The 22,073-nt window shown below is 43.0% G+C and overlaps 1 protein-coding gene and 1 long non-coding RNA gene across 2 annotated transcripts in view; one reads left to right on the top strand and one right to left on the bottom strand.

Annotated features, from left to right (window-relative positions):
- The window catches only part of LOC118922281 (uncharacterized), a 35,215-nt gene extending 26,654 nt beyond the window's left edge, over positions 1 to 8,561 (top strand). Inside the window, exon 4 of the long non-coding RNA XR_005028682.2 lies at positions 7,803 to 8,561. This is a non-coding gene — a long non-coding RNA (uncharacterized LOC118922281). The remainder of the gene's footprint in view (positions 1 to 7,802) is intronic.
- Positions 1 to 22,073, bottom strand: part of RNASEH2B (ribonuclease H2 subunit B) — a 40,952-nt gene that overhangs the window by 5,213 nt on the left and 13,666 nt on the right. Inside the window, exons 5-9 of the mRNA XM_036904839.2 lie at positions 21,241 to 21,355; positions 5,644 to 5,708; positions 3,929 to 4,034; positions 1,836 to 1,917; positions 448 to 490 (exon numbers count right to left, since the gene is read on the bottom strand). Of these exons, the coding sequence (XP_036760734.2) occupies positions 448 to 490; positions 1,836 to 1,917; positions 3,929 to 4,034; positions 5,644 to 5,708; positions 21,241 to 21,355 (411 nt within the window). The remainder of the gene's footprint in view (positions 1 to 447; positions 491 to 1,835; positions 1,918 to 3,928; positions 4,035 to 5,643; positions 5,709 to 21,240; positions 21,356 to 22,073) is intronic.

The following is a 22,073-nucleotide window of genomic DNA, read 5'->3' as shown; positions in this document are numbered from 1 at the left end:
TCGTGCCTATCGGCTCACGTACAGAAAAAAGGGTGGTCATCTGTGCTCGGAGGATTCTGTGCAAAAACATGCTCTGTACACCTCTGTACCAGAGACTGTTAGATTTGGCAAAATGAGTTTTAATTGCACATACAGTATTCCTGGTGATCAATTACATTAATTACAGGATTTGTAACTCAGGGAGATTTAATTTTAATTACATATCTGTAATGTTTCTACACAGGTATCTGGCTAAAGCCAACTCTTCCTTGGTTTATCATTCAGGTAAAATCTACAGAAATAAATATCGACAGAGAGCCCATTACAATCTCTCTTCCATGTGACCTCACTCCGTGCATGGAGGACCTAGAATGCCTCACAATGTACTAGAACACACTAAACTTACATGGAAAAAGTGTAAAGTTTTTCCAAGTCCCCCAAAGATACCTGAGTCACACAGCTCCTTACCTTTGACGGAGGGATTGGCAATGAAGGGGAAGGTTCTGGAAGCCTAAGGGGTGAGAAATAAGCATCAGGGTCAAGCAAACAGAAAGACCAGGCCCACGTAAGACTTAGAGTCCCACTGCCACCTGACAGCTCCGCCTCCACATGTTTCACTGTGTAACCACCTCAGGGTGAAGAAGGAAATTTCTCTAAATGAATAAATCTTTGTTTCATTACCTAATTCCTTGTACTGGAATTGTTGAGCTAAAAATCAAAGTCAGAACTCGTTTGTTGAAATGGAATTGCTTTTCTTTGGCCTCTATAAATTTGGGTTTTGCAGTTATGCTTTTTCTTTGTGACTGAGGAATCTTAGCACATTCAAAAGCGAAAACTATTCTGTTGACAAAGAGTCCTACAAACTTTGTTTTCTTCCATTAAAGAAAAGTTTAACTAATATATCTTTCTCCCTAAATCTTTAGCCAAAACTTAACACTTAAACTTTAAATTTTAATTAAAAATTTCAGTGGAAAGAAAAGAATCTAAAAAAAAAAATACTGGAGTACAAAGACATACAGTCTCTAACAAAATAATAAGAAGGTACTAAGAAATCCAGGGACGTATTAAACAGAAGGACATGGTTATCAACTTGAGCAGGCTTTCAACACATTTTAACTACTAGAGAAACCAGTTTCCTCTTATTAAAATGTTTTTTAAAGTAGGACAATTTGTTAAAAACAGCAACTCTATTAAAAAAGTCATTTTACCTTCATGTATCAGGGAAGACAGCTATTGTAAGGATCAGGAGAAGCTATTAAATCAAAACATGTAAAATCTTAGCCACAGTTGCTAAAATCTAGGAAAAAAACACTTTTTTTCAGCCTAAGGCACAGTCTTTATATTGCATTAAAGACCTTTATGAAGGATGGCACACAAATCAAGTCATTCCTGAACCCTTCTGCCACCCTCAAAGGCACAGATGATGTCTCACCCTCCTTGAGTTCCAAGCATAACAAAGGTACTCAGGGAACACCCAAGGACAGTGAAAATGGCACAAAACCCTAAATGTAACCTTCAAAAATATTCTACAGTCATCTACTCTTTCCTTTCCACCTTTATTTGTTAAAATGATCACAAAGAGCTAATTAGTCGAGTCTAACTGGGGATAAAATTTTAATACAGTTACCCTCTAAAATCATACCAACCCATAATTCCAATCCTAACACCTCTGAGGTCCTGCAATCAGGATCCACCAAATCAATTCATTCCAATCAACCAAAAAATCACCTCCAAAACCTAAAGTCTCTGACATAACTCAAGAATAATCTCTTATCAGAAGCCGTGATGTGGTAAGCCATAAAGAAGTCAGGAAGCACAAAGGCATTTCTTAATTGTGACAGAGGATGAAGACTTACTGTAAGTATTTAGATAAGTCATCACTTAATTCTTTAGGGATGTAATCAGATATCAGACCATGAGCATAACGAATATAATCCTCTGAAACAGAATGGAAAGTGAGAAGGAGAAAGTTAGTAACAACTATGGCAGTTTTACAGTCAGATCGACCAGAGTTCAGATTCCGCCTCTCTCTGGCCTTGGAAACTCACGTGAGCTCTTGCTGAGTTTCATTTGTAAATTGGGGATGCTGGTATCCGTCTGTCCGGGAGTGGGGTGATATGACGGGACTGGGGTGATATGACGGATGAGATATGAGACAGATGACATCAAAGTCATGATGGGATAATGTAAGCGCAGCACAGAGGGTGCCCACTAAATGACAGTTAAAACACAAATTCAGGGCTGTTTTCTTAGTTGAGGCCCTTGAATATAAATTAAGTTCAAACACAAACTGCAACAATATGAACTATTCATATCTTTTGAAAAGACTAACCTGTTTCGATATATAGTAAATCTAATTATTGAATAATAATGGGTATGCTCACTTGAGAAATTATATATACCTATTAAATATGTGCTTTATAACAGTCCTGAACATTATGTATACTTCCAAACTAATAAAATGCCTTAAAAATAAAGAAAACTAAACTCAGTGGGCTGTAGAATCATTCATTCTAAAGCATCTGGATCCTCAGTGCTGTACTAAAGCTCTGGTGCCAATTAAATACAGTTACATACGACAAAATCCATTTGAAAGCCTGTTTGATTCAGTATTTTATGTGGAATACTAGGGGATAGTCACACTTAATAGACAGGATAATCCCATCGGATATGAGCTACGAAAGGCAGCACCCTAGGCTTGTGACTGGGGTGCCCACCCATCTGTGTCCTCCGTCCTTTCTCTTCTGCCTTCAAGGTGACAACCTGCCTCAGTATCAGAAAGTGACCTGGGCCGCGTGAGCTCAGAAAGCCTCCACTGAGAGGTCTCTCCCTGCCACTGTGGAGCTGAAGGCATCACAAGGCCCATATTAGAACACGCTCGTGGTTCTGTGGTTCTGGGTGAGTAAGGACACGAGGAGTCAGGCAGAGACCCAGAAAACCACTCCAGGAAGCCAGCATATCATTATTTGCTCCCCCTGGTAGCGTAGCAGCTAGAGAACTAAGAAAGGAGGTGGGAGGGATACGATTCCTTTATGGGTGGGCCCTACATGGCACTGCGGCCAAGCCCAGGCCCTATTTACAGATCGGTGCACACACTGGCCTCAGAGCAGGAGACCAAGGACAAGTCATCTACTTCTCTGAGATCCCAGTTTTGTATTTTTAAAATGAGAAGATCTATGTAAATAACACTTTTCCTACTAAAAAAAACAATCTATGGTCTTATTCATCCATCCACCCACCCACCTACGCATCCATCCATTTGATCCAATTCTTTCTCTTCTTTTGTTAAAGCCAATCAGAGGTACTGGTGCTAGTAACTCCATATGGCAAGGGCTGTCCACCCCTACCAGATTGGCGGGAGCCAGCAGAATGGACTTTAATGACCTAAATGAGAGAAACTGCCAAGTGAATCATCACCTGAAATCACAACCTTAAGACCTATGGGAGGACACGCACATCTGGCAGGTAAGAGGCAAGCCGTGCAGCTCAACGGGGTCCTGCACCCAGGGCAGCCACCCTGGGAGGCTCAGGCTGAGGGCCTAGCATCAGGCGCGGCTCCGGCCACCAGCCCGTGACCGACACAGCCCCAAGATGGTCGCTGTAAACAGGACGCACGGGGAGGCGCAGGCAGGTAACGTGTGTACACTCATAACTCAGTCTGGAGCCTGGTGCACCCCCAGCAAGGGCAGCCCAAGGGGCGAGGGTGCTGATCCCTGTGGGTGCAGAGCAAGTACTTGCTAGGTGGATGGGGCAAGTATGAGTCAGTGACAGATGTGACCTACGGTGGAAATGATGTGGCTCTGAAATAAAATGTGCACCTGCCACAGACCTGTGAGAACACTCTGGCGAGGGTGTGATGCTCCTGGGACAGTAAGACTATAAAACAGGCAATTATACGTGAGGAACTTACTCCAGACAAAAATAAGTTCTGATGCAAAGATTCACTTACCTTCCTTGTCACCGGAATCCTGGTCACGCAAAAGAAATGCAGCTGATCGCACCCGGGCCCCGACGCTCACGTTACTGGCTTTTAATGCCGCCATTGTCTGACGGACCTACGAAGTCACAGAGGGGAACGGCAGGGTATTTTCAACTAACTTTAGAATCTGTGACTTTCCAGGTGCGCCTCAGTCCACTTAAGGTCCAAGAAGAAGTATTTGAGGACTGAGAAACATCCTCAGGGGATATGGAAGATGAGCAATGGCTGCATATTTGGAGAAAGGTGGAGCAGTAACAGCAGCATCTCAGGATGACCCCCACACGTGGACTGCCTGTGGCCCGGGCCACGCGAGACCACTGGCTGCAGCCGGGCTGCAGGGTCTGCTTTGTGACCATGGGCTAGTTGCTTGACTTCTCTGTGCTGCTATCTCTGATATGGGGATAAAGATACTGCTTACCTCGTAGTGTTACTGAGAAGATTGAATGAGTTAATATATGTGAAGCCCTTAGAACAGAACCCAGTGCAAAGTTTATGTGTAATAATTTTTTAAGAAAATAAATAATATACATTCCCCACTTCCTGAGAATTTAAGAAAGGAAATACAATAAACACAAATTTCCCTTTGCTATTCATGTTATTATCATGTGCTAGGAGCAAAAACAAATGCCAAGAGTCTGCCCAGCACCTCCCCTCATTCCACCCACACAGAAAACTCCTGCAGGCGAAAACACTGCCACTCGGGACACTTTCTATAGTCTCTCCACTGCTTCGTGCAGCAGGAGACAGGTTAACTGTGTAAGACCCATTTTCATGCTCCCAGGCTCCCAATGTGCCCAGAAACAGGCCATGACAAATGTGTTTTTCACATACAGGACAGAAGAGAATGTCAGGAATCAGCGCTATGCTGACGTCCACTGAACTTGCACACTTTCAATCAACAGATCTGGTTTACTGGGAATCTTAATCAGTGTGAAAGTACACAGTATTCTGACAGCAGCTTCCAAAGTGTTTTTTTTACCACACCCACAGTAAGAAACACGCGGGGACCCAATACTCAAACATACACACGAACACCTGGTTCAGGGAGCCGCGCCTGATGCCTGCGCTGACTCGGTGCTGTGTTCCAGTGCATCCTTGCTTCTCCCCTCCTACCCTATCCCATTCCATTCATTTCCATTCCAAGAGAAATACTGGGGGCGACATACTACACTGATTTGAAAAACACCACCCCAGACGTTCTGGCCAGTCTAATGCTTAGATCATTAGGGTACGGGGCTTGCCTGGAAGAGGCCCCTTCAGCACCCAGATGCCTAGAGTGGGCCACATGCCCTCTGCACCTGAGCCCCGGCTGCTTCCGTCCCCCACAGGGCGGGATGTGAACAGCCACAGGGTGGGATGTGTCAGAGACTCTGACAGCAGCAAACACGCATGGGCCTGGCACCACCCCACTGGGGAGACTCAAATCTACACCAGTAAACAGCGAGAGCTTCTCACTGCGTGATGAGGACGGCGGGGAAGCGGGGAAACGTCACCCTAACTCCGGAGGCACCCTAACATCAGGAAGATGGGCAGTGGAAGGTTTCTTCTCAGACTCAGGATCTTATGGCTTGTCCCTTCCAGTTGGATATGCACGATGGTCTCCGGATCCAGGCTTACCACCTTCTCTGCAGATCTTTCAGAAGCCCTGAACTTTTTCTGCCACGAGGTCTGGGGAGGTACTTTACCTTTTTTTCCAGCCACTTTAATGTCTTCTCTTTGCTGTACTTGTAGTATTTCTTTTTGTCTATTTCTGGATTAAGTTAAAAGAAAAAAAGATTCAGCACAGTGGATTAAACAAACAAAAAAAAAGATTCATAAGGCTCTGTCATACACAATTCAAAAATATTTCGTAATAGTTTATATTCTTGAAAAACTCATTTAGAGCCTGAGAGTATATTTGACATGTTAAAAAAAATTCCCAAATGGAACTTGGTGTCTCAGGTTTCACCCAACCATTAGATGAATGGGAATTTAAGAAAATCACTAAATTATACAAACAGTTCCCAACTCAAGGAGAAATCTTTCTTTTCTCTTTATTGTATCTCTATGAGATGACAGATGTTAACTAACCCCACTGTAGTAATCATGTCACAATATGTGTGAATCAAACCATCAGGCTGTGCACCCTCAGCTTACACAGTGATGTACGTCAATTATTTCTCAATAAAACTGGAAAAGAATTATACAAACACAACTGTAGACGAGGTAGGTAATTGTTAAAACTCAGCAAATTAACATGCCAAGCAACCTTTATTTTTCTGAATAATTTTAAGCTCACTTCCATGTTTTCAATGAAAAACTTCCTCTAAAATAAAAATGGAAATACCAATAAAGAAAATTGAAACTAAACGCAGGCGCCTATGAAGACATTTCATTGCAGACATTCATGAAACACAGTATTTTTGTTACTACTTAGCACCGCCCTGTGGGATGAGGGGAGGAGATCTTTCTTCTGATGTATCAGTAATGCAACCCTAGCTATTCTGGAGGAATCTGGATTTTTGATAGACTGTTTGCCTTTTCCTGGGGATGAAAGCTCCACCTCTTATAAATTATACCTCCTCTTCTGACAGTTCCACCTGTTCCATACATTGTGACGTCACGCCATATCACCTCAGTTACACCTTATTTGTGGGTTTTCTGCTCTTTGTACGTCTGTGGAGGTGGCACCTCCACTGCCCCCCTCTGCCCACCTCCACGCAGGAGTTCTCTGTTCCCACGGGAAACCCCACGGCCAGATGCAAGTGCATGTGGCTGCTGCAGCGGCCCAGGGTGCCGTGTTCATCTCCTTGGTAATCGTGGTGGGAAATGGAAACTGCTTATCCAGGACCATTTTCTGCAGTCTGTTGGATGCTTGGGTTCCACTGAACAGTCTATACGGGACAGGCTGGCCTTAGCTCCCGTGCATGTCCTCCCCTTTCAGCCTGTGGTTGTCAGTGTTCTGGGCAACAGGTGGCAGGATGGAGTGGGGCTGGACCTTCGCACCCATCTCCTCAGGGGGTGTCACTGGGGTAACGAGAAGGCAAGACAGCTGCAGACGGCACCGTCAGAAGGCTGAGGACTCCGAGCCACCCCGTCTGCCACCCTGGAGCCAGGACCCTGCAATCACTCAGTAAATGCACGCTGCTGAAGGGACTTGGAAGCTCTGCCCACTGCCTGAGACAAACAATCCCCACAGAAGCTCATGCCCAGGTCCGTCCTGGAAACCCCGCCTTGACCGGGCTTGTCCCTTGTCTCTTGCCTCTAACCCCAAGTTTCCTGGAAGAATGTTCTGCCCATTTTCCTTGCTCCCTCCCACTCCCTGAGCCCTGTGCAGCCCCTCCTTCCCCCAACAATGCTCTTTCAGAAGCAGCAGACCCAGCACACAACGTTGCCTCAGGAAGTCACCTATTAGGTGAGGTGATGGATACAGATCCGACCGCACTGCACCTGGCACACAGCAAATACTTAATATTAGTTGAGAAAAGTGAAGTGTCATCTTGTTAATGACAGTAGATTCAGACACGAATGTAGCAACGGCCTGTGTTGGGTCTTTAAATGCATCTCCTCATTGCTGCTCAGCACGACTCTCAGGTAAAAACCACTGTTTGTTCCCAACTTAAAGTACTGGGTTTGAGCAAAGTTAAATACTTTGTCCAGAGTCGTGCAGCTGGTAAGCAGGGCCTGGGCACTCATTCCAACTCCAGCTGACTTCAAAGCTGGGGCTGTGACGTCCATCTCCCAAGACTGGTCAGGGCCTCGCCCTCCCGACCCTGCTCTTCCTGGGAGAACCTCTCCTGCGTGGTTCTATAAAACCTCTTTCCATTTTTCTGTGTCTCTGACGACTTCTCTGATTCTTTTCCAGCTCCAAGACCAACTGGACCTTTCACCTGCGGGGACTTAATCCTGCTTCAACAAGACTAGAAAACCCAACCGGGAAGCCCGGCGCCCCGACCTCAGGCTCGGCGCCTAGTCCGCCTTCCCCCAGGCCGTCCTGGTCACCCAGAGCCATGATCGCCCTGCCCCCGTCCCACGTCGCATCACTGGATTCCAACGTCACCTCACCGGGGGCGGTGGGGGAAGGACGGAGGTACCACGTCAGAAATGAGAAGGCTTAGCTTCTGCGCTGGATCAGGTATGATTCATTATTTAAAAAATCATCTGTATTTAAGAATAATGTTCATATGATTAATACACTCATTTTAAGTGTACAATTTGAGGAGTCTGGACACATGTTTACATAAGTCACATGACCCTCACCCCCAAAAGGTCCCTTGCGCCTTCTGCAATCCTCCCACGTCCCCCTACTTCAGGTCCCCACTGAGCAGCATCATTATAGTGCTGACTTTATTCCAGAGCTTCCCAGAAATGGAATCGTACACTAGGTCCTTTCTTGTGACCATCTTTTTATCTCAACATCATTTCTGAGATTTATATATTCTGTTGGCACGGCAGCAGGTCCTTCCTCTGTGTGACAGAGCACCCCGTGTGTGGGCACCCCACATCTTGTTTACCCACTCACCTGCTAAAGGACACCTAGGTTGTTTCCAGCTTGGGCTACTTGGAAAGAGCTGCTGCGCCGGACATTCTTGCACAAGTCTCTGCATGGACACATTTTCAGGTCCTGGGTAAACGCCCAGAAATAGCATTTCTGCCTCATGAGAAACTGTCAAGTGGTAACACTGGTAGACTGTCGCCAGCCAGGTAGGTGAGTTTCAGCTGGTCCCCACTTTGTCTTTTTTATTTTAGCCACTCTGTGGATACTAATGATATTTCCTTGTGGTTTAAATTTACATTTCCTGAGTGATTAATGATACTGAACATCTTTTCATGTGCCTATAGGCTATTCATAAATCTTCTTTTATGAAGTCTCTGTTCAAACTTTTTGCCAATTTTTTTACTGGGCTGTATATCATATTATTATTGTGTTAAGAGTTCTTTATATATATATTTGAGATACATAACTTTTATCAGATTTATGCCACATAATCATTTTCTTCCAACTGTGGCTTATCTTCTTTTGTTTTCCTACTGGTTTCTTTCAAAAAAGAAGACATTAATTTTAAGGAAGTGTAATTTATAAATTTTTGGTGGTTAGAGATTTCTGTATCCTAAGAAATCTTTATATGTCTCCAAGGTCATAAAAGTTTTTTCCTATGTTTTCTTTTGGAAGTTCAACAGTTTTCATCTTTGCATCTGTCAGTGATCCATTTTGAGTTAATTTTTCTGTGTAACTGGGAGGTGGGGGTCAGAGATGCTTTTCTACATAGATATCCAATTTCTCCAGGTCATTTGTTGAAAAAACTCATTTCTTCTACTGGATTATCTCGACACCATTGAAAAAAAAAATCATTTGATGGTTTAAGTGTAGGTCCACTTCTGGAATCTTTGTTCTGCTCCATTTATCTATACATTCTCATTATACCAACACCACACTTCCTGAATGAATTCTCATTATACCACACCACAAGCTTTATAGCAAGTCTTGAAATCAGGTTGTGCACGTTTTCCAATTTCATTGTTCTTTTTCAAAACTGTTTTGCCTACTGTAGGTATTCTGTAGAAATTCTATAATCAGCCCATCAGTTCCTACCCATCCTCCAAGAAAACATTACACTAGATCTATAGATCAACTAGGAGAATGGACATCTTAACAATATTGAGTCTCCTGATTCAGAATATGGCCTATTTAGTTAATTCCTCTTTAGTTATTCTCACTAATGTTTGTGATGTTTAGTGAACAGGTCTTGCACATTTTGTGTTACATGTATCCCTAAACTCCACATCTTGGATGATATTACAAATGGTATGGTTTTTATAGTCCATTGTCCAGTTGCTCACTGCTAGTATGCAGAAATACAGTTGATTTTTGCATATTGACCTTGTATCCTGAGATCTTGTTTTTTAAGTTCTAGTGGGTTATTTTTGTAGTTCCTTTTGGGCTTTTTCTGTACATGATCATATTGCTTATGAATAACGACAGTTTCTCTATTTACTTTCCAATGTGTAAACCTTTTATCTATTTCTTGTCTCACTGAACCTCCTGGCACCTCTATTAAAATGGTGAACAGGATGGTCAGGGCAGATACCCTAGTATGTGCTCAGTCTTAGGAGAAAAGTATATTCAATCTTTTACACTGAGGTGTATGTTAGCTTAGGTTTGTTATAGATGCCCTTTACCAGGCTAAGGAAGCTCCCTTCAATTTTCTAATTTGCTGAGAAAATGTATTATGACTGAATTTTGTCAAATGTTTTTCTGCATCTATTGAGAATGACCATACTGTTTTTCTTTTGCCAGTGTAAATTTGGTGAATTATGCTGAAAATACTGATTTTCTAATGTTGCACATAAGATCAGAAAATACTGATCTATGTGCAACCAACTTCACATTCCTGAGATAAACCCCACTTGGATATGATGTATTATCCATTTTTTTTTTTTTTTTTTTTTTTTTTAATAATTATTTTTTATTGAAGGGTAGTTGACACACAGTATTACATTACATGAGTTTCAAGTGTACAACACAGTGGTAGAACATTTATATACATAATTCTAGGTTCCAGCTATCACCCTACCAGGCTGTTACAATATCTTGACTATATTCCTTATGCTATACATTACATCCCGGTTACTAATTTATTTTACCATTGGAAGTCTGTCCTTTTTTTTTTTTTTTTTTTCTTTTTTTTTTTTGTGAGGGCATCTCTCATATTTATTGATCAAATGGTTGTTAACGACAATACAATTCTGTATAGGGGAGTCAATGCTCAATGCACAATCATTATTCCACCCCAAGCCTAATTTTTGTCAGTCTCCAATCTTCTGAGGCATAACAAACAAGTTTTTACATGTAGAACAAATTCTTACATAATGAATAAGTTACATAGTGAACAGTACAAGGGCAGTCATCACAGAAACTTTCGGTTTTGCTCATGCATTATGAACTATAAACAGTCAGTTCAAATATGAATACTCATTTGGTTTTTATACTTGATTTATATGTGGATACCACATTTCTCTCTTTATTATTATTATTTTTAATAAAATGCTGAAGTGGTAGGTAGATACAAGATAAAGGTAGAAAACATAGTTTAGTGTTGTAAGAGAGCACATGTAGATGATCAGGTGTGTGCCTGTAGACTATGTGTTAATCCAAGCTAGACCAGGGCAATAAAACATCCACGTAAGCAGAAGATTTCTCTCAGAACGGGGGGGTGAGGTTCTAAGCCTCACCTCTGTTGATCCCCAATTTCTCACCTGATGGCCCCCCTGCGACTGTGCCTGTCTTAGGTTGTTCCTCCCTTGAGGAATCTTACCCGTCTCTGGCTAACCAGTCATCTTCCGGGGCCATACAGGGAAATGTGAAGTTGGTAAGTGAGAGAGAAGCCTTATTGTTTGAAAAAGTTAGCTTTTTACTTCTTTGCATATTTATGCCCTGTGGCTTCTATGCCCAGCATTTGTCTTGAGGTATCTTTACCACTTGGAAGAATTATGATACTCGGTAAATTTGATATGAGGCACGAATTCTATTTAAGGGTTGTAATTAGGAAGGAAGAAGAAAAGCTATAGAAGTAGCAGGCGGAAGAAAACATGGGAAGATTGATTATCTCTTTGATATATCTTCTTGTAGAGTAACTTCAGCATGTATAGGTTTTAAGCTACTACTTGAATTGCACACACACATTAACATAATAGGAGTATAGTTACATAACCAAAGCATATCTGTGATTACCAGCCATCTGCAGTGAAACCAAGAAAACCAGTTAGGCACCTTAGGCATTTGTGAAAACTTATCTATGATATGGTGGATATTGTCCAAATGAACTTGAACAGTCTGAGAGAAATCAGACAAATTAAAACAACCCATTCCTGGGGACTGTTCACATGCCATATGTTCTTTTAACAATAAATAGTTTGTAGTTGTAAGACTTTGGAGCGCTACAATTTGCACTTCTCCAAATTCTTGGTTGAGTTCCAACAGTATAGATCCAGTCCAATTTTGTTGTTTTACTGTATGCACAGGCCAGCTTAGATATCTCCTTCCTCATTCCCATGGCAGGTCCAGGAACTGGTGGGATGAGTGCATCTACAGCTGTAGCAGTGCGTGGATCTTTGTTGGGGTTTTTTGATGATCATCTTCTGGCATGAGTCTTCCAGAGGGTGCAGATGTTGGAAGTTCTTTTTCATATCGTATCTTAGTTCATTTTCGGGGTAGCCCAATTAGGCTTTGATCCTCTGTATAAACACTAACAGACCCTTTGCCTACACTTTTATATGCCCTTTATACCCTTGTGTAGAACTCGTTGGAGGTTACCACACAGGAACTGCCCTTTTTTTTTTTTTTTTTTTTTTTGCTATCACTAATCTACACTTACATGACGAATATTATGTTTACTAGGCTCTCCCCTATACCAGGTCTCCCCTATAAACCCCTTTACAGTCACTGTCCATCAGCATAGCAAAATGTTGTAGAATCACTACTTGCCTTCTCTGTGTTGTACAGCCCTCCCTTTTCTCCTACCCCCCCATGCATGTTAATCTTAATACCCCCCTACTTCTCCCCCCCTTATCCCTCCCTACCCACCCATCCTCCCCAGTCCCTTTCCCTTTGGTACCTGTTAGTCCATTCTTGAGTTCTGTGATTCTGCTGCTGTTTTGTTCCTTCAGTTTTTCCTTTGTTCTTATATTCCACAGATAAGTGAAATCATTTGGTATTTCTCTTTCTCCGCTTGGCTTGTTTCACTGAGCATAATACCCTCCAGCTCCATCCATGTTGCTGCAAATGATTGGATTTTCCCTTTTCTTATAGCTGAGTAGTATTCCATTGTGTATATGTACCACATCTTCTTTATCCATTCATCTATTGATGGACATTTAGGTTGCTTCCAATTCTTGGCTATTGTAAATAGTGCTGCAATAAACATAGGGGTGCATCTGTCTTTCTCAAACTTGATTGCTGCATTCTTAGGGTAAATTCCTAGGAGTGGAATTCCTGGGTCAAATGGTAAGTCTGTTTTGAGCATTTTGATGTACCTCCATACTGCTTTCCACAATGGTTGAACTAACTTACATTCCCACCAGCAGTGTAGGAGGGTTCCCCTTTCTCCACAGCCTCGCCAACATTTGTTGTTGTTTGTCTTTTGGATGGCAGCCATCCTTACTGGTGTGAGGTGATACCTCATTGTAGTTTTAATTTGCATTTCTCTGATAATTAGCGATGTGGAGCATCTTTTCATGTGTCTGTTGGCCATCTGTATTTCTTTTTTGGAGAACTGTCTGTTCAGTTCCTCTGCCCATTTTTTAATTGGGTTATTTGTTTTTTGTTTGTTGAGGCGTGAGAGCTCCTTATATATTCTGGACGTCAAGCCTTTATCGGATGTGTCATTTTCAAATATATTCTCCCATACTGTAGGGATCCTTCTTGTTCTATTGATGGTGTCTTTTGCTGTACAGAAGCTTTTCAGCTTAATATAGTCCCACTTACTCATTTTTGCTGTTGTTTTCCTTGCCCGGGGAGATATGTTCAAGAAGAGGTCACTCATGTTTATGTCTAAGAGGTTTTCGCCTATGTTTTCTTCCAAGAGTTTAATGGTTTCATGGCTTACATTCAGGTCTTTGATCCATTTTGAATTTACTTTTGTATATGGGGTTAGACAGTGGTCCAGTTTCATTCTCCTACATGTAGCTGTCCAGTTTTGCCAGCACCATCTGTTGAAGAGACTGTCATTTCGCCATTGTATGTCCATGGCTCCTTTATCAAATATTAATTGACCATATATGTCTGGGTTAATGTCTGGATTCTCTAGTCTGTTCCATTGGTCTGTGGCTCTGCTCTTGTGCCAGTACCAAATTGTCTTGATTACTATGGCTTTATAGTAGAGCTTGAAGTTGGGGAGTGAGATCCCCCCTACTTTATTCTTCTTTCTCAGGATTGCTTTGGCTATTCGGGGTCTTTGGTGTTTCCATATGAATTTTTGAATTATTTGTTCCAGTTCATTGAAGAATGTTGCTGGTAGTTTCATAGGGATTGCATCAAATCTGTATATTGCTTTGGGCAGGATGGCCATTTTAACGATATTAATTCTTCCTAGCCACGAGCATGGGATGAGTTTCCATCTGTTAGTGTCCCCTTTAATTTCTCTTAAGAGTGACTTGTAGTTTTCAGAGTATAAGTCTTTCACTTCTTTGGTTAGGTTTATTCCTAGGTATTTTATTTTTTTTGATGCAATTGTGAATGGAGTTGTTTTCCTGATTTCTCTCTCTGTTGGTTCATTGTTAGTATATAGGAAAGCCACAGATTTCTGTGTGTTGATTTTGTATCCTGCAACTTTGCTGTATTCCGATATCAGTTCTAGTAGTTTTGGGGTGGAGTCTTTAGGGTTTTTTATGTACAGTATCATGTCATCTGCAAATAGTGACAGTTTAACTTCTTCTTTACCAATCTGGATTCCTTGTATTTCTTTATTTTGTCTGATTGCCGTGGCTAGGACCTCCAGTACAATGTTAAATAACAGTGGGGAGAGTGGGCATCCCTGTCTAGTTCCCGATCTCAGAGGAAATGCTTTCAGCTTCTCGCTGTTCAATATAATGTTGGCTGTGGGTTTATCATAGATGGCCTTTATTATGTTGAGGTACTTGCCCTCTATTCCCATTTTGCTGAGAGTTTTTAACATGAATGGATGTTGAACTTTGTCAAATGCTTTTTCAGCATCTATGGAGATGATCATGTGGTTTTTGTCCTTCTTTTTGTTGATGTGGTGGATGATGTTGATGGATTTTCGAATGTTGTACCATCCTTGCATCCCTGGGATGAATCCCACTTGGTCATGGTGTATGATCCTCTTGATGTATTTTTGAATTCGGTTTGCTAATATTTTGTTGAGTATTTTTGCATCTACGTTCATCAGGGATATTGGTCTGTAGTTTTCTTTTTTGGTGGGGTCTTTGCCTGGTTTTGGTATTAGGGTGATGTTAGCTTCATAGAATGAGTTTGGGAGTATCCCCTCCTCTTCTATTTCTTGGAAAACTTTAAGGAGAATGGGTATTATGTCTTCCCTGTATGTCTGATAAAATTCCGAGGTAAATCCATCTGGCCCGGGGGTTTTGTTCTTTGGTAGTTTTTTGATTACCTCTTCAATTTCATTGCTGGTAATTGGTCTGTTTAGATTTTCTGTTTCTTCCTGGGTCAATCTTGGAAGGTTATATTTTTCTAGGAAGTTGTCCATTTCTCCTAGGTTTCCCAGCTTGTTAGCATATAGGTTTTCATAGTATTCTCCAATAATTCTTTGCATTTCCGTGGGGTCCGTCGTGATTTTTCCTTTCTCGTTTCTGATACTGTTGATTTGTGTTGACTCTCTTTTCTTCTTAATAAGTCTGGCTAGAGGCTTATCTATTTTGTTAATTTTCTCGAAGAACCAGCTCTTGGTTTCATTGATTTTTGCTATTGTTTTATTCTTCTCAATTTTATTTATTTCTTCTCTGATCTTTATTATGTCCCTCCTTCTGCTGACCTTAGGCCTCATCTGTTCTTCTTTTTCCAATTTCGATAATTGTGACATTAGACCATTCATTTGGGATTGCTCTTCCTTTTTTAAATATGCTTGGATTGCTATATACTTTCCTCTTAAGACTGCTTTTGCTGTGTCCCACAGAAGTTGGGGCTTAGTGTTGTTGTTGTCATTTGTTTCCATATATTGCTGGATCTCCATTTTGATTTGGTCATTGATCCATTGATTATTTAGGAGCATGTTGTTAAGCCTCCATGTGTTCGTGAGCCTCTTTGCTTTCTTTGTACAGTTTATTTCTAGTTTTATGCCTTTGTGGTCTGAAAAGTTGGTTGGTAGGATTTCAATCTTTTGGAATTTTCTGAGGCTCTTTTTGTGGCCTAGTATGTGGTCTATTCTGGAGAATGTTCCATGTGCACTTGAGAAGAATGTATATCCCGCTGCTTTTGGATGTAGAGTTCTATAGATGTCTATTAGGTCCATCTGCTCTACTGTGTTGTTCAGTGCTTCCGTGTCCTTACTTATTTTCTGCCCAGTGGATCTATCCTTTGGGGTGAGTGGTGTATTGAAGTCTCCTAGAATGAATGCATTGCAGTCTATATCCCCCTTTAGTTCTGTTAGTATTTGTTTCACATATGCTGGTGCTCCTGTGTTGGGTGCATATATATTTAGAATGGTTATATCCTCTTGTTTGACTGAGCCCTTTATCATTATGTAGTGTCCTTCTTTATCTCTTGTTACTTTCTTTGTTTTGAAGTCTATTTTGTCTGATATTAGTACTGCAACCCCTGCTTTCTTCTCACTGTTGTTTGCTTGAAATATGTTTTTCCATCCCTTGACTGTTAGTCTGTACATGTCTTTGGGTTTGAGGTGAGTTTCTTGTAAGGAGCATATAGATGGGTCTTGCTTTTTTATCCATTCTGTTACTCTGTGTCTTTTGATTGGTGCATTCAACCCATTAACATTTAGGGTGACTACTGAAAGATATGTACTTATTGCCATTGCAGGCTTTAAATTCGTGGTTACCAAAGGTTCAAGGTTAGCCTCTTTAGTATCTTACTGCCTAACTTAGCTCGCTTATTGAGCTGTTATATACACTGTCTGGAGATTCTTTTCTTCTCTCCCTTCTTGTTCCTCCTCCTCGATTCTTCATATGTTGGGTGTTTTGTGCTGTGCTCCTTCTAGGAGTGCTCCCATCTAGAGCAGTCCCTGTAAGATGTTCTGTAGAGGTGGTTTGTGGAAAGCAAATTCCCTCAGCTTTTGTTTGTCTGGGAATTGTTTAATCCCACCGTCATATTTGAATGATAGTCGTGCTGGATACAGTATCCTTGGTTCAAGGCCCTTCTGTTTCATTGTATTAAATATATCATGCCATTCTCTTCTGGCCTGTAGGGTTTCTGTTGAGAAATCTGACGTTAGCCTGATGGGTTTTCCTTTATAGGTGACCTTTTTCTCTCTAGCTGCCTTTAACACTCTTTCCTTGTCCTTGATCTTTGCCATTTTAATTATTATGTGTCTTGGTGTTGCCCTTCTTGGATCCTTTCTGTTGGGGGTTCTGTGTATTTCCGTGGTCTGTTTGATTACTTCCTCCCCCAGTGTGGGGAAGTTTTCAGCAATTATTTCTTCTAAGATACTTTCCATCTCTTTGCCTCTCTCTTCTTCTTCTGGGACCCCTATAATACGGATATTGCTCCTTTTAGATTGGTCATACAGTTCTCTTAATATTGTTTCATTCCTGGAGATCCTTTTGTCTCTCTCTATGTCAGCTTCCATGCGTTCCTGTTCTCCGATTTCAATTCCATCAATGGCCTCTTGCATTCTATCCATTCTGCTTATAAACCCTTCCAGAGTTTGTTTCATTTCTGCGATCTCCTTTCTGGCATCTGTGATCTCTTTCCGGACTTCATCCCATTTTTCTTGCGTATTTCTCTGCATCTCTGTCAGCATGTTTATGATTCTTATTTTGAATTCTTTGTCAGGAAGACTGGTTAGGTCTGTCTCCTTCTCTGGTGTTGTCTCTGTGATCTTTGTCTGCCTGTAGCTTTGCCTTTTCATGGTGATAGGAATAGTCTGCAGAACTGGGACGAGTGACGGCTGGAAGGACTTCCTTTCTTGTTGGTTTGTGGCCCTCCTCTCCTGGGAGAACAGCGGCCTCTAGTGGCTTGTGCTGCGCAGCTGCGCGCAGACAGGGTTCCTGCTTCCTGCCCGGCTGCTATGGAGTTAATCTCCGCTGTTGCTGTGGGCGTGGCCTGGCTCGGGCAGCTGCTCCAAAATGGTGGAGTCGCGTTGGAGCAGGAGCGGCTGGGAGGCTATTTATCTCCGTAAGGGGCCTCCCTGCTCCCTGCAGCCCAGGGGTTAGGGTGCCCAGAGGTCCCGGATTCCCTACCTCTGAATTAAGTGGCCCACTCTGCCCCTTTAAGACTTCCAAAAAGCACCCGCCAAAACAAAACAACGACCACAAAAAAAAACAAGAAAAAAAATTTTTTTAATTAAAAAAAAAAAAAATTTTTATTTAAAAAAAAAAAGGTGGTCGTTCGTTTTTCTTTATTCTCCGGTGCCAGCCTCAGGCCTCTGCTCACCGGTGTTTCTGCCCTGTTTCCCTAATATTGGGGTCCCTGTCCCTTTAAGACTTCCAAACAGCGCTCGCCAAAACAAAGCAGCAAAAAAGCAAAAAAAAAAAAAAAAAAAATGGTCGCGCGCTTTTCTTATGTCCTCTGTCGCCCAGCCTCCAGTGCCCGCTCACCGTTCTTGCTGCCCTGTTTTCCCAGTATCGAGGGCCCTGCACTCTGGCCCGGATGGCTGGGGCTGGGTGTTCGGCAGTCCTGGGCTCCGTCTCCCTCCCGCTCTGCCTGCTCTTCTCCCGCTGGGAGCTGGGGGGAGGGGCGCTCGGCTCCCGCGGGGCCGGGGCTTGTATCTCACCCCCTTCGCGAGGCGCTGGGTTCTCTCAGGTGTGGATGTGGTCTGGATATTGTCCTGTGTCCTCTGGTCTTTATTCTAGGAAGGGTTGTCTTTGTTATATTTTCATAGATATATGTTGTTTTGGGAGGAGATTTCCGCTGCTCTACTCACGCCGCCATCTTCCGCCCCACCTCTATCCATTTTATATATTTGATTTGCTAATATTTTGTCAAGGATTTTTCAATCTATGATCCTAAGGCATATTGGCCTAGCTTTCTTTTTAAACAATTGTGACTTTGGTATTGGGACAATTCTGGCATCACAGAATGGGATGGGAACTACTCCTTCCTCATTTGCTTTCTGGAAAAGTTTGAATGAGTATTGTTATTTCCTTGAACATTATTTATTTCTTCCTTAAAGTCTCGTGGAATTCACCAGGATAGCAGCTGGGCCTGGAGTTTTTTCCCGGGAAGTTTTGAAGTCATAAATTTTTCTCTAATTAAGCATTCCCCGCACAAGAGGATCACTAAGAATATCCAACGTGAATATCCCAGAATCCACCAAGGACCAAATGCATAAACTACTGTTTACTTCTTAATGCATGAATTTAGATAAGCAAGGTTTAAAACATTCACAAGGGCCGCAGATTATCCACAATTAAGAAAAATACCATAACACACTCGTTCAGGTCCTAAATATTTGCAAGAGCAGGGAATTGGATAATACGTGCATATGCTGGAAAGGTTTCTTTCTCTCGTGTCTGGTGCCTGTAAAACTGGTCTCAAACATCTGGACAGAGCAAGCTGACAAAGTAAAGATGGAATAATAGTGAGCCCAGAATTAAGTAACATGTCCAGCAGCTGGGTGATTGGTTCACAAACCTGAGCGTCCCTGATTGTTGAACAAACTGCCTTCGGCACATTTTCACATCTACTTCCTACTTTTCTGTAACAGAGCGACTCACGCGGCCTCTTTCTTTCCCTGCCCCCTGGGGACAGAAGCTTGGCAACTGTACTTGGGGCATTTAACCAGGGTAGTTTCCTGGCACTTCCCAATAGCCCCTCCGGCCAGTGTAGTGCGGCTTTTGCTTGCAACATGACACAGCGTCACCCCGGATGTCAGCTCTTTTCTGCTGTCTCTCCTGCACGCCAGCTTCCCTGGCGAGAATTGCGCTGAGCCCTGGAGCTCACAGACACAGACACGTGGTCTCCTTCACCAGGAAAGCAGGCTGTGATCTAAGGTCTCTGTTGTCACCATTCAGGACACAAGTGCCCCTGGCTGGGTTTGTTCCGCAGGAGGCAAGGGGGGAAGGTTCTCATAAACCTCACGGGGATCATAATGCCACAGACTTCGGAGGCAGCGCGTGGAGTCTGGTGTCGACCCAGCTACCTGGGGAACTGGAGTGTTTCAGGGCCCCTCTATCTGCACAGTGTCAGGGCAAAGGATGATGTTTAAACACCACCAGCTTTCTTATCTTTGCTTCATCACAGCTGCCGCCTGCCCACCCCTTGACTGTCCTCTTTGCTTAAAATCCTAGCAGTAAAATATACGGGATGGAACCAAGCACCAACTTACAAATGGTAATCAACCAAACTCAAATAGCTGCAGTGCCCAAGGCAGTTATAAAACAAGGTCATGAGGCACTGAACACAGAGCTCACTGCGTGGCCGGGAGCCGACCGTTCTTAAGCCGCAAAGCCCTCTAGGCCTCCCTGCCTGTCTCCCTTTTTGGGAATATATATTTATCAATGGGCCATCAAACAAATGTGTACTGGTCACTTAGCAGTGTATCTAGTACTTAAACATCAGCAAAGAATTAAAAATTTCTAATTCAGAAGACTTACTAGCACTAAGCAAGCACTATATATCCAGTATTTTCTGAGCATTGGTTACCTGTACATCATTTAATTCCAGTAGCATTTTTATATATATGGTAGATACTAGATAATATTAACTGCAATACTTAAGTAATGTTCACAGGCTGGTCACTCCGAAATTTCAACACTATAGAGCTAAGGGAATGGAAGCTTTATGTATGATTTAGAACAACTCTGTGAAATACAAATTCCAATGTGTGGCAGAATATGGGGCATACTCTCCACTCTTCCTCTTACAGGTCAAGGATGCTGAAAAGTTTGAACGATTTGTTCTAAACTATATAGCAAATATATGTTTAATCTTCCTTGTAAACCATCAGATTCTGAAATTGGATTACCAGATGGCCCTAAAGGAGTCTTCCCCCAAAAAGATATGAAGCAAACATAACAAAGTATTAATATTAGTATTTGTTGATCACTGCGGTTGCATACAAATATCTATAGCTTTTCCTGAGTTTTTCTGTACCTTAAAATTTTTATTTTAAAAAATTGCTTTACCTGCTCATGTACTTTAAAGCAGATATATTATCAGCCTTTATACACACACACACACACACACACACACCAGTTTTCTAAACCCCCTAGGTTTCAAATTTTTCTTTCTTTTTTAATGACAGTAAGGCAAAATGTAATTCAGACTAACCCTACAGCCTGCCTCTAATGCTTAACATATGCCTCTTAGGAGTGCTCAGTAATGTTTCTTGAATCAGCAAGGTGTGAGTTTTACATAATTTTACAAATGGGAAATCTGAGGCAGGGAGCAGTTAAGAGTCTTACCTAGTCACAGACTATTTCAAAGAACTGAGGCAAAAGCCCAAACCTCACGCCTGGGCCCCGCAGGTGCCAGGCCACCACAGTTCACTGGCTGGAATGTTAAAGACCAAAGACCCCAATGCAACAGAGGACAGTGCTGGAGGGCAGCAACGAGCTGAGTGACAGCTCCCCATGGCCAGCGGGCGGCCCTGTCGCAGCTGCCCAGCTGGTTTTGCAGCCAGAGGCCCGATTTCAAAGGCCACATACTATACCTTTGTCCTCTGTCACGTGTCGAAGTAACTTTTCAAGTTCAGGAAGTTTGAGCAACAAGGTGCAGTTTGGAAACACGTCGTCCACCACAACCTGATGCAGGGGCTGAAACTTCCCCTGGAAAAAAACTCCAGTCGGTCAGAATGCCAGCGCCCCAGGGTCAGGCTCACCAGCTAGGGACAAGAAGACAGAGCGCCTCCTTGTGGGACATTTAGGCCGAGCTCCAAGCCACTTATTGCACCTAAGGAATCCCGAGCCGGGGACAGGCTCCAGCCCTGACCTGCAACGGCCTGATGGATGTGCCGAGAGCCCTGGATTCCATGCAGTGTGACTCCTGCCACCCACTAGGTGAGCCAGCCAGGGACACAGGTGCAGGGCTCTGGAAGGGACCGGGAGGCCCAACCACCCCCCTGGAGTCAGCCCAGGTCAAGTCCAGGGAGGCATCCCTCCAGCCTCACTCCAGGACTGAAGAAAGTTAAAGCACAACCCAACGGAGGCTGTCAGGTGAGCCGCCTCCCGCAGGGCCACCAGGCAGACCCTAGCGGGTGGGAGACGATCAGAGGGTGGGCACAGGGCCGCGGGCTCCCCAGGCAGGTGCAGGGGGCTGGTGGCCGCGGGCCAGAGCATGGGACACAGAAGCTCAGAACGTTCTTCTTCCCACTTAGGTCTATTTTTTCTTAACTTAACTAGAGCCAGAGAAGTGGACGTGCCTAATGGTGAGCTCCGAAGAGCGGACTTTGTAAAAGGCAAGGGTCTGGCCTGCGTCCCTCTTTCAGCGCGTCAGGAGCCGGCACTTTAAGTCATCACTCCCTTTACACTCACAGCCAGGGGGCCA

The sequence above is a fragment of the Manis pentadactyla genome, chromosome 2 (assembly GCF_030020395.1).
Source record: "Manis pentadactyla isolate mManPen7 chromosome 2, mManPen7.hap1, whole genome shotgun sequence".
Taxonomy (NCBI): domain Eukaryota; kingdom Metazoa; phylum Chordata; class Mammalia; order Pholidota; family Manidae; genus Manis; species Manis pentadactyla.
This window is presented reverse-complemented; position numbering and strand designations above follow the sequence as displayed.